Source organism: Chiloscyllium punctatum, chromosome 17 (genome assembly GCF_047496795.1).
Source record: "Chiloscyllium punctatum isolate Juve2018m chromosome 17, sChiPun1.3, whole genome shotgun sequence".
Lineage (NCBI taxonomy): Eukaryota > Metazoa > Chordata > Chondrichthyes > Orectolobiformes > Hemiscylliidae > Chiloscyllium > Chiloscyllium punctatum.
Genome location: NC_092755.1, coordinates 56,644,750 through 56,658,090, shown reverse-complemented (window position 1 = coordinate 56,658,090; position 13,341 = coordinate 56,644,750). Strand labels below are relative to the sequence as shown.

Here is a 13,341-nt window from a genome sequence, read left to right as displayed (position 1 = left end):
TAAAAATGTGCCCCCTTGAAATCCCCCATCCTCGGGGGACAAAAAACAGCTACCGTTAACTCTATCTATACCTCTCATTATTTTATAAACTTCTATCAGGTCACCTCTCAACCTCCTACACTCCAGCCTATCTAATCTTTCTTTATAACTCAAACTTCCTTACCTGGCAGCCTCCTGGTAAATCTCTTCTGAAAGCTTAACAATATCCTACCTATAACTGAGCGACCAGAACTGGATACAGTACTCCATATCCTTGAACTTCCTTCATTAGATGCTTGATGTTTTATAGTATCAAAGAGATGCTTTGAATTTAGTGTTTTTACCCAATGTGTAGCAGTTGTGAAATAAGTTTTGTGATAAGGCAGTTCAAGTGGACAAATCGAATAAGTTCAATAGATTAATGCATGTCTAAAGTGAGGAGATTTAGTGTAGTGTGAAAATTCTGGTAACTAGCCTTTGTAATCTATTACAAAGGGATGTGCTTACTGGCCATCTATTTCCTCAAAGTCCTGAGAATATTCTGAAACTGTCCCAGTGAGTCTGAACTGTTGTGTTTTGCCATTGGTGGAACAGATCTTCAAATAAGCCAGAACAAAGAAAGTTGACAAGATATCCATGAGCTGGTAAATAGGTTGGTGTTGGTCCTTTCAAATGTCCTGTTACATTTGTTTGCCTTTTAGAGAGCTGCCTCTTTTGCCTTTTGTTAAAAAGTGAAATTTGTTCAGGTAAGGGATGATGTACAGACCTGATCTGTGGTGAAAACCCAAATTGGTCCTGGAATGCAACTTCCAGGATGAGCTGTATGGCCTGAGGTTGGGTAAAGGCTAGGTGTGCAGCATTTCACGGCCCCACAATCCATTCTGCTGCTCTTAGATTATATTTCTGCAAATTTTGGGCCTCTGCCATTTCATTTCAATTTCTGTGAAACCCTAGACAGCTGCCTTTGGCTCATTCATCAAGATGGAGTGGGTGGTGTATCCCAACTGATCCAGTTCTTGTTCAATGGCCACGCGTTAATTTTATCGATGATATTGGATGGTGACTTGGAATTAAAAAGTGGTTGATTTAACACATGCCAGTCCACAACCCTTGGCCTGAGGCTAACTCTAGTTTCCCTAATGTTGAATTTTACTGGTCTCTGTGATTTAGTTTCCCATAGAGCAATGCATAATCTTCTGAAACTCCTTCCAATGTGTGATATGGTTGGACATTAAATTACGACGATATAATGTAAAGGTAATATTCTGAGTTTCTTTTTCAGGAAGAATGCAGTGGAAATGGAACTGGCCAAGTGTAAGATTGACATGATGTCACTCAACAGCCAACTCCTTGACGCAATCCAACAGAAACTCAACCTCTCTCAGCAGCTAGAGGCCTGGCAGGTAGGTCAAAGGGCAGAGTGTTCCAGTACCAACCTTAGCAGGGTCTCTTTTGAACCTAGTGATTTAAATTATTGTCACAGTTTGATGAATCTTAAACCAGGTCCTGATGAGGCTTCATTATTTCCACATCATCTGGAGGAAAAGTTGCTTAAAAGGTGATGTGTTGCAATAGCGTTCTTTGCATCCAAAAATAAATATCTAACAATATTTCCTGGAATAACTAGGTTAGATATCTTTCTCACATGACAATCCCTTTTTCCACCTTTATGAATTTGGGAATATTGAGAGAATTTCACTGGCATATGCTGATCCTGTTAAGAGAATCCTCAATGTAATTTCAGTTCATTCGGTTAACGTGATGAATCTCTTACTTGTTACACTGACAATTGCCAAAAACCTTGTGAATTTGCCTTCGACTCCACGTACCTTCTGATGTGAAATTTCAACCTCGGCTTTCTGAAAATCTAGGAGTTTTTGCCCTTTAGACATCTCCAGTTGACTATTTTTTCAGTTATATTTTCTGTGATTTCTTGTAATCTGGGAGGTTCTACTCATAGTAAACCAGAATGATACCACCTAAACACTGTCTACGCTCGTATAATACATGAACATTATGCTTTGAAATGTTGAGTATTTTCCCCTCCACCAATGTTAGACCAGTCCAGCTCAGCTACCTTGATCTGGAATTGGGGTGATTAAATTTTGTGCTCATTAAGTCCAGGAAGGAATGAAATATTCCAACATATTTTTTAAAAATGGACACATTATGGGTGGCATGGTGGCTCAGTGGTTAGCACCAGGGACCCGGGTTCAATTCCAGCCTCAGGAGACTGTGCAAACTCCAGACAGACATTCTCTGCGTGTCTGCGTGGGTTTCCTCCTTCAGTCCAAAGATGTGCAGATTAGTTGGATTGGCCATGCTAAATTGCCCATAGTGTCCAGGAGTGTGCCGGCTAGATGGATTAGCCATGGGAAGTGCAGGGTCACAGGGACAGGCTAAGGGGGTGGGATGGTCTTCTGAGGATCAGTGTAAACTCACTGGGCCGAATGGCCTGATTCCACACTACAGAGATTCTGAGTTTACTCCCCTAAGCCTAATGCTTTGAACTGAATTCAGTCAAAATTGCAACCAATTTGGAATGCAATATTTTGTATCTAAGGAAAATTCAGAATGGGTGACATCGTGGGCAAAAGCCTGCTAAATAAAGATTAATGGGCAGTAAAATGTTGCAATAAGTCCGAATCCTGGTTTTTAATTCCAAAATACTTGCTACAATTACAGTGTTTAGGCACTGAATCCTGAAGTTGCATAAATGAATATTGAAAACAGGAGACTAGAATGAACAAGTTTCTTCCATATATTATACAAAATATTATTTTATAATTAATAATGCCAACCACTAAATTTCTGATCACATCTGATCCTGAAAATTGTAAGTAAATACTTAGAAAGTAATGGAGATGGGTGTCAGGGATGTGGCCTGAAAACATTAAAAAGGGGATTCCCTTAAATGGATGCATTTGCATAGTCGACACCTGATTTGATTTTTCTGGAATATTCTCAGTGTGCCACAGTAATTATAAACATGATCACCTTTGGATCCCTGTAGGGATCTGCAGAGGTACCTGTACTGTGGAAATTTCTATATGATAAAGGGAATACACTGGGTAGATATGGGTATTTGAGGAGAGCAGTGTATGTTAGGAGCATCGTGGTTAGTGGAGCAGTAATATTGCATTTCGCCCATGTAACACTTTAATAAATAATCCAACAAGGAAACGCTTTTGTTCTTGTTGCTTCAGAGTCTTGTGTTTTCTTCCCTCTTTTCCTTTCTGCTGCAGTTTGCTTCCTCAGGGCTTTTCACTATCTGGCTCCTCTGGTTTCTCATCTAGTGGCCTTTCCCAGCTACTGTACAAGCAGACTATTGTAAGCCCCCTCCTGCCTCTGAGGTGAGCTTTAATTGTCACATCTCACCCCATCTACTTGTTAGAATGTCTCCCCATTCCATCCATTCGTCATCTTTGGCTATTCCTGAGTTTTGGAATGTTCCATTCTCACCAGGTACTCTTCAGCCATTTCAATGGGATGCAGCTGTGAGTGATAGGCAGAGTGAGCTTTGGCTTCTCAGGTTAGCTGCAGATAGCTGTTGGGTTTTACAGGTCAGAAAATGATTGGCAAGTGACCATCAGAATTATCTCCCATCATGCTTACTTTCAGACCTGATCAGCCTTATTCTCACTGCACTAAAACCTGATGTATTTGTTGTGATATTCATTGCACATTGCTTCACCAGTGAAGTGACTCATTATCCCGGAGATCATTCAACCATCAGTTCCACTAAGATTGATTTCTGACCAGTGAATGAATCTGTGTTTAGAATAATAATTGCAGCAGCCCCTTTCTTTATGGTTTATACCTGACCTATGTTGCATTAGATGCACAAAGCTGGGGTTGTTCTTCCAACTAACACCATTCAATGTGTTTGGCCAAACATAGAGCATGTAAGACAGATGCTGTATTAACCACCACAAACACTCTGATCTGAGAAATAGTAACTGTGTTTCAGGAAATAATGATTTCTAAATCCTCTCTCTTTGAGTTTGAAGTGAGATAACAGAGTGACCATTGCCATGCAGTAGGGATGAACAAATCCTCCTCTATTATCAACACAACACTAACCAATCCCTGACTCAGCTTCCCAATCCTGACATTCCTTATTCTGCACAGAAGCGAGTTTAAGCTCCCCTCTTTGACCCTTATTCCAATTCCTCCCCGTGCCAAGCTGTCTAGCTTTCACTGGACAACACCTGATCCTCCTGTGCCTCAGTGTTAGGAATACAGTAAACTTAGCTCAGACCTTCCCTGTTTTTTTTTTCTGTTCTTCATTATCCTTTCAACACTCACCACTGTATGTACAAGGCATATTGTTCTACAGTCCCAAAGCTGTAAAATCTACTCCTCCAGCCTGTTTTGAGTAGCTCAGAGGTGTGGCTTGCAGCATCATCTGGTTTGATCATTGTCATGCTCTGTGAGATCATCTGCAAGCAGTGTAACTTTAAATGTGTGGCATGTGCTGACTTCTGTTCCCCTCCTTGCAGGATGATATGCACAGGGTCATTGACCAGCAGTTAATGGACAAACAACAGAGAGAGTGTTATCCGCCAGCTCAATCCTACCGGAACAGCTGCAGCATGAGGCACAAAGTCATCTCCTCGGTGAGACTGGAACGAAATCGACAAGAGGTCGTTGGGGCAGAAGGGAAAAGTCCCTTCTCATTTTTCAAGAAGAATTAACTTTCTTTGTAACTGCTAAAGAGACAATTGTGGATTTGGCAGGGCTTCAAGAGATTCTTTGTACAAAGAGTGTTCCACTGAATTGGGAAGAAAATTTGTTCTTCCTGGGCTCGGGCAATACTTCCATTCACCCGCAAAAGGGAAGCAGGTTAATGTAGTAGAGCAAACCCTGGGTGGTCGAACAAGTGAGATTGCCTTGTCACTGGAGATGTCCTCACGCTTTTACTGGTGCCCAAATAGTCTTTGGCAAAGGTTCTTGTACATGGAGTGTTGCACGACCATACTGTACATAACAGGTTAAATCAAATTATGTTGATAAGTTCAATTGTTCTCTCAAAAAATTAAATTTAAAAGAATGTAAATGTGCAAGAAATGAGTTGAAGAATGTCTGATTTGAGAAGGACTGGATGTTTGTATAGTATGTTTTGAGATAGTTGGACTGGTTGCCCTTAAAGAATTGTATAAGACAGCAAACCCATATGCATCCATACTAAGTAATGTACAGCACCCTGTGAACATTGCACTGCAGATGATTCACATGGAATCCTGCTGCATGTGCATGTATGGTGTGGGCAGTTCACTGTGTGCCTGTGGAATGTAGTGTTTGTCTGAGTCATGCCTGTTCAGTATACTGTAAGATAATTCACTTTGCACAAGTTCAGTATTGAAGTGAATTTTGTGTTGGTGTATAAGGTGCTCCATAAAATCATCTTTGCAGAAAGCCTGTGGGTATTAAGTCACTATGCGAGTGTAAGGTTGTCTGAATATGAAGTATTGGTCAGTATAGTCAATATTCTACAGTACACTCATGGTGAATGATCGTGGTGTGAAATATGTCACGAATATTGGGAAAGTGAAAAGTACAGGAGTCCATGGGATGTTTGACTGCAGCTGTAAAGAGAAAAGACAGACTCATGTTTTCCGTGCAGGTGTAAAATTAAAACACAGAAGGGATTGTCACCTGACCCATTCTGGCTGATTGTGAGACTGTCAGCCAGAGGTGTTGGGGTACTGGGTACTCATATGAGAAATTGCAGGCATGTGATGCTGGAAAAAAGGAAAGTTAATTGACTAAAGAAATGACTGAACATCCACAATTTCCAATGTAGCTGTCCCGTGGGCATCCAGTTGCAGAACCATTATTAACCTACCCTTTCTCTTTTCAGACATTGATGGAAGCAATGTGTATTTTGAAGATCTTCTATGTAATTTAACATTCAGTGAAAGATTGGATGCAGAGTCCTATCCAGAATAGTTGGGTTATGTCTGTACTGTGTACTGTGGAATCATGCAAACTCGAATGTAGGTTGAGATAACATACTTTTTGCCTGATCAGTATGGAGCAGTGCACTGTATGTGTATGAAGTGATGGACGGCACAGGACTGTTGTGGAATTATGTGCAAATTGTATGGTGTGTTTGAAATTGCAGATTGTACAAATCTAGGAACAAATTAATACAGTGCACATTAATGTTGAGTAAGCAGGTGTCCCTAGATAGCAGCATGGGACAGTGCATTGTGTATGCTATGGGCAAGGTCTCTATGCCTAAGCTGTGTAGTGGATAGATTGGGATAACTGATTATATGCCTGTTTGTCAACTGAGGACATGCATCATGTATTGGAAAGAATGAGTTTGTTCTTCTCTGTAGAGAGTAGAGTGTTAGGGAGTATTTAGAATTTATTATTGTAATAATAGTAGAGTTGTAACCTGGGAAAATACACGTGAATAATTGTGTGAAGTCATGTGGTATGTATGTGCATGATGTGAATAGTATACTTTTTGCTTGTGAAGTAAATTGTGTGACTATGCACCGTATGCCTATAAACCACATAATGATAAACACAGTGCATTACTACTAGGGTGCTCAATAGTGTGAGATTGCCTATTGGGAGCTGTGTTGAATGCGCTGTGAACATACAAAATGTCAGTGCATCATTTCTGTGTCATATATGATGGATGTGATATGAAACTTCCTATTTGGTTTTTGAAGTTTGCAGGCAATTTAAGTCAGTGACCTCTTTGAATTTTCATGCATAACTGCACATGTGCAGTACTTTTACAGGGACCAACCTGTGTATCACCTGCGTGGGATTTTAGAATCACTGTGCAGCCTTGCAGATTTGAGGGTGAATTGTCTGTGCAATATGGTGCTGGTAACACACCTGCCTGCAATACACAATATTAAATGTACTGTACACCCTGTACAGTACTCTCTCAGTGGTATTTGATGATGCACCATGAACAGTGTATTACTGCATCTGTGCATCATCTACCTACACAGTAAAGGATACTGCACTCTGTATCTGTGCAGTAGTGTACCACGTGCCTTTCCAGTTGAGTGTGAGTGTGCGCCTGTCTGATAATGCGCCATGTGCATGTATATGTAAGAATATATCCTGCGCATGTCCACTGTGGTGTGGGCTAGTGTAATGTGTGCCTCAAGCCTATATAGTTCGCTAGTGCACCACATATGGTCTGTGATGGATTGTCATGTGCTTTTATGTTATAAGATGTCATCATCTGGCGAATGTCACCTCCCTGTTGTCTTGAGTCTGTTACTTGTGCTTGTGACGTTTACAATGAGATTGCGTGGTATTTGCCTCTGCAGTGTCTATGGTGCAATGGCACCACCTGCTGTACAAGATAGCATGAGGAATGGGGTTTGTGGGACACTACAGAATGTACTCGGTGCCTATACATGATCGTGGATTGTTAATAGTGTGTGCCTAAGTGGTACGGTTGGGTGTTGGATTTTTGGGGTCATGTAAACCTAACCTGTGCAGCAGTTTGCGACGTGTCTGTACAAGCATAGCATGGTTCTTAGCTGGGAGTGGGGGAGCGCCATAATCTAGATACATTTCTGGATGCCTTTGGAATTGGAATTGTACAAGGCACAACATAGGGTCTTATGTAGTGTTCACAGGCAAGCCATGTGCCTGATCAGTAAAATCACATGGAGTAGTGTACTACTCCTCAACAGTACTGTGTGCCTGTGCAATAGGTTGTGGGTTATGTTTCAGCTATCTATTGAGAGGGAACAGGGGCAGGCTAGTGAAATATAAATGGTCAGCACAGTGAGTTTATGATTAAACTGGTGGGATGTATCACTTGTTCTGCACTCGCTTCGTGTCACTTCAGCTGTAGGGTTTTTTGCACCCACCCAAGCAATGTAACCTAAAGATCAAACATGACAGTGAGCCATGCAGAGCAGGAAGGTTTCAGGTTCAACCTCTGCACAGTGCTAAACTAACAAAAGTCGGTCAGGATAGCAGTTGCTGCTTGGCCTTTACCTCTTCCCTGGACTGAGGTATTATCAGTTGATGATTGCTTTGGTCATTAATATTGAGCTGCTAATGGATAAAGCTGAGATTAGGATAAAGGCTCAGTTGTGAAGTCATTCTGGTTTAACTCACCTGTCTGAGCTTGTAGTGATCAGCACCTTCAGGAGTGGAGAGGGGCGAGGTGGGTGGGGGGGCGACGGGGGAACCTTCGAAGACTAGAGGATTATTTTTTCTGTGAATTTTGATCGTAATACTATTTTGGCCGGACATTTTACTTTGCAAAACCGGTCAAAGTGAATGCAACCCTACTCTTGCCATTTGAAATCTAAGCAAACACAAAAAAAAATTGTGGATGCTAAAATTTGAAATCAGAATAGTAAAAAGGCTGGAAAATACTCCATAGGTCTGGCAGCATATTTGGAGAGAGAAACATCACTCTGTTTCTTTCTCCACAAGTCAAGCGATCTCCTCGGAATCTGGCTGAGAAGTACACATTGTCCCACAATATTTTTATCAGAAGTTCATCTGTTCTGTTGTATACTGTTTAAATGTTTCACTTCCTTGCGATATACTCTTTGATCAATGAGAATTAGTGTCTCAGCAATTACCAAAACGCAGATTTGTGGCAGACTGACAGCATCTACCTTGATTGTGCAATAATGAAATGTATTTTAAGTTATATTGATTGTAAAGTTGCCACCAATCCACTGTTACCTTTTAAGACTCTTCGGTTATGGTTGGGTTCTGCTCAGCCCTGTCAGAATTGTCCAAATACATCTCTGTCAAAACATCTAGATCCTTCTGACAGTCACGGGGTGTTTATAAAAGTCAAACTGTTCAGAAATTATAAATCAGCCATTTGAGATTCACTCTTATGCTTTACAATGTCATCTGAGCTTTCTTTTTAGGTCACTGCCTTAAAATATTAACCCTTTGGGCACAGGGTTTGACATTTTTAAGATTTGGACATTTTATGCACTCGATACATATTGACTGTGACATTCAGGGGCAGGGGATTTAGCGACATGATCATTTCACTTAAGCCATTTCAGAGGCCCCCAGACTTCCATCCATTTTACCTTTAACCTCACAAGCAACCAGAAAGAACTCCCAGCACTGCTTCAACAAACTCCTGTACTCCTGTTCTATCACCAGGATTCCTACTTGGTCCAGATAACATACAAACTGCTCACATCTGGACTAAAATGGGCAATGATGCTTCCACCCAACTGCTCTGTTACCCAGTATTCTTATCCGATAACACACCTGTATAAAGCCTTATTGACAAAGGGAGTGAATAGTGCCAACCCAACCCAGTTACAGGGAATTAATGCAGCAACAACTGGCGAGAAGGCTTCAGGAGCCAGTCAGCTGCCCGGTTTCTGTGTTTGCAATCTCTAGTTTATGATGTTAGTCAGGGCTGTGAACAGCTCATGTATTGATTAAATTCCCTCCAGAGTGGGGAGCTGAAGAACACCTCACTGCTGAGAAGCAATGGATGTCACAGAGTGGCTTAAATTGGCTGTATATAATAAAGAGCTTGAATTTTTTTTCTATATTGAAAAGGTTTCATATCAGTATAGATGATTTGTAACTGAAATACAGTTTACTGTTTAATTTGTATATGAAGAGAGATACATAATACAAATGCTTATTTTTTAGTAAAAATGCTGCTGCCTTTTTATAGTCTTGTCTTGTACTGAGCTTGAAAAGCTCCTTAAACAGATATTTCTATGAAGTGTGTCTGTTCCAGAGCCACTGTAATAATAAAGCCGAATGTGGACAGGAAACTGGTGTGCTGTCTGTATATTCTTGCACTCTGGGCTCCTTTACCTGTATTCTTGAGGGTGGTTGCATGGATGGCATTGGTGTGTCATTCAAGCATGCAGGGTTTGAACTGAGTGTGTTTGCCAAGTTATCTGGTCTTTGCCAGATTGTCCATCACCATCCTGGCTGAAGGAATATCACAGCCTGAGCAGTGCTGGAGACTGCTCTGTGTGTGTGTGTGTGTGTGTGTGTGTGTGTGGTGGTTGGGGTGGTGGTGAGGATCTGTTACTAGCTTGGACTCTGCTGTGATGTTCTAAGCTGCCCACCCTCCCAGATGTACACATTTTGGACGGTCGCTGGGCTGCCACACGGTCAGCTCTGCACCCCTAAGTGGCTGCTCAGATATCTGTGCAGTCAGATGGAGGGCAGGAATCACAGCTACCTCTCTTGCCAAACACTTCACTTTTGCACATAAAGTTAACTCTGGAATGGCTGCTGTGAAACAGTCAAATGGACACTTCACATTGAAAGATCAATTTACTTGGGAAACCCACAGGATTGTGCCTACTAGATTGCACTCGATAACACTGCCCTCCAGCCACTGTCTCCTGAAGGGGATGGCTGAATGGTTGCTCCCAGCTGATCCAATGCCTGTTAGACTCAGCATGAAGTGACCCCACCTGACCTCTCTCTTGATGCAGTGAACTAGTCTAAATGCACATTAGTAGAAACTGAAAAAATTCTTTGCATTGTAAATGTGACTTCCTGTTTCAGGTATGTGCATAAGCCTTTAGGCAGATCTAACCCACGTCTTTTTCAACATCCCCTCAATGCATTACATTTTTAAAGGAACGTACGCCTTCTTTTAAAACATCTTTAGCTTTCTAACATTAAACCCCAAAAACTGAGATCATCAGGAAATAGTGACAATCTAATGGGCGTAGTAACCCAAGCCTGGGTTGATGTTTGAGTTCAAACGCCACCACAGCAAATTCAATAAATCTGGATGAAAATGCTAGAGCAAATGTGATCCTGCATTTTCACTTTGAGAAGATTAATGTCCTGCATTAAAGGAAGGACAAAGACCAGGCTTATTCACAGTTGAGTGAACGTGATTCTCAGCTACAGTCTATTAAACTGGCTGCATTGATCACATACCAGAAATGCCTGAGGTCAAGCAGTAATCAGTAAAAGCAATAGTGCTAAAGTATGCACACAGCCAATTCATGTTACTTTGCTATGGCATGTTAACAGTTTATAGGTTGCAACACACAACACTTTTTTTTTTCTATCTCATATCTACAATTTCCATTTAAACTAATCCCTCACTTATTCATAGCATCCTCCAGCTTATTAGGAAAATGTTCAGCCCATCACGACACTGCTGGCTTTTTGAAACAGCTGTAAAGTGAGTTCCACAGACCCTTCCTGATCTCTCAACACAGTGATTTCCTCTCTTAGAAACACTCTTTCCAAATCGCTGTTGAAAGTTGCCATTGAACTTTGCAGCACTGCCATCTCAGGTAACACATTGTAGATCACAGTAACACCTCACATTCCACCACTAACCTTGAGTAAGGACTAGGAGCTGGGCTAGACCATTTAGCGTTTCAAGCCCTTACTGCTAAATCAGTAAATCCTTAGTGCACTATCCTTGTTTCCCTTGTTTTTCATTTGTCGATTGATTTGTGGAATATCCCAAAGCCACTTACAGCTAGCGTTTGTGTGGCCTATATTGGAGGTACCATTGGATGGGGAGTGATTACAAACAGTGATCATAACCAGAAATTCAATGTTCTGAACTAGCACAAGTTGTTATCTTTGGAGTTTGTTTTCCTGATGAGGTTTTGCTGAAATAGTGACCTATTCTGTTCCTGACGACATTCTATTCCTATTTAACTCCTGCTCCTCTTTGCTATTGCATTCAAACAGATTTGATTAGGCCCAACCTTCTAAAACATTAACTTCAATTGTCAACATTAAACCACATAAGAGATTCACTAATGTTTCATTTCAAATTGCAAGATTATTTTAATAGGGTTAGATTTTATGTTGAGTCACATTAATTGAGTCTCCTCCATTGTTAAGGCCCGTGTACAGGTCTCTCATCATATTGGGGCAATATGTTGGGTTTTGGTTAAAAATAAAACCAATGATGTCCTGTCACTTATTGCAGACTTGCCCCCGTCCACAAAGCAAGTGCCATAAGATGAACAAAAACTGAAAAATAATAGCAGCATCTGTGAAGAGAGGAACACTTGTCTTCATTGCTTGGACCTTTGAGTATCGGAGTCTGGACATGTTGAAATTATACAAGATTTCAGTAAGGCCTATTCTGGAGTACGGTGTCCCATTCTGGCCATGCGATGTTATTAAGCTTGAGAGGGTTCAGAAAAGATTTACCAAGATGCAGCTGAGACTGGAGGGTTTGAGTTATAAGGAGAGGTTGGAAGGCTTTTGGAAATGTTTTTCACTGAATCATAGATGATTGGGGGGGTGGGGGGGTGGGGTCCTTATGGAAGTTTACAAAATCATAAGTATAGATCAGCTGAACGTCAGGTATCGTTTCTCTCGGGTGGGGGATTTCAAGACTAAGGAGCATATTTTTAAGATGAGAGCAGAAAGACAAATGGGGCCTTTGTTTTACACAGTGGTTCACGGATGGAATGAACTTGGAGGAAGTGGTGGATACAGTTATGATGTTTAAAAGACATTTGGATCAGGATATGAATCAGAAATGTTTGGAGGGATATGGGCCAAGTGCAAGCAGATGGGATGGATTTAGTTTGGGGACACGATTGGCATGGACTGATTGGATCAAAGCGTTTGTTTCTGTGCTGTACTTGTCTTTCCATTTTATATTCCTTCATGGTTTCGATTAGATTACTTATAGTGTGGAAACAGGCCCTTTGGCCCAACAAGTCCACACTGACCCTCCAAAGAGCAACCCACCCCCTCTCCATTTACCCCTTCACCTAACGCTATGAGCGATTTAGCATAGCCAATTCACCTGGCCTGCACATCTTTGGACTGTGGGAGGTAACTGGAGCACCCGGAGGAAACCCACGCAGACACGGGGAGAATGTGCAAACTTCACACAGACAGTTGCCCAAGGCAGGAATTGAACCCAGGTCTCTGGTGCTCTTAAGCAGCAGTGCTAACCACTGTGCCACCCCTGTTTCTGTGCTGTATGACTCTAGAATTAATCTTTCAGGTCAACGATCTTCCATCAGAGCAGTACTGGGACCTATTTAATGGGCCAGCAGAGATTGGAAGTGTTGACCAGCTCCATGTGTAGGATTACATTACCTCCTGTTTGACCGGGTTGGCACTGCCAGGTCTGTACAAGGCAGCTCTCTTCATAATAGCTTACGATGTGCTTCAGCACAGGAGCAGGGGGCTGAAGTGACACTACACAGATGGGAGGATTGCACCTCCTTCTGTTACCACATGTCAATAAGTTATGAATCAAACTAGTGTTTTTTTTTATAATGCATTTTAGTCAAGTGTGGTTCTAATTAACAAATTGGAATGCCATCAGTAAAACAACACTTCCAGGAGAAATTTGAATGAAATATGTTACCAAAATCCACTTACAATGGGAATAATGGACTG

General features: G+C 41.5%; 1 protein-coding gene across 1 annotated transcript in view; it reads left to right on the top strand.

The window, feature by feature from the left end:
* LOC140487858 (BICD family-like cargo adapter 1) overlaps positions 1-8,130 on the top strand; it is a 93,280-nt gene extending 85,150 nt beyond the window's left edge. Inside the window, exons 11-12 of the mRNA XM_072587206.1 lie at positions 1,262-1,382; positions 4,482-8,130. Coding sequence (XP_072443307.1) covers positions 1,262-1,382; positions 4,482-4,676 — 316 coding nt within the window. The 3' untranslated portion in view covers positions 4,677-8,130. The remainder of the gene's footprint in view (positions 1-1,261; positions 1,383-4,481) is intronic.
* The last annotated feature ends 5,211 nt before the right edge of the window (positions 8,131-13,341 follow it).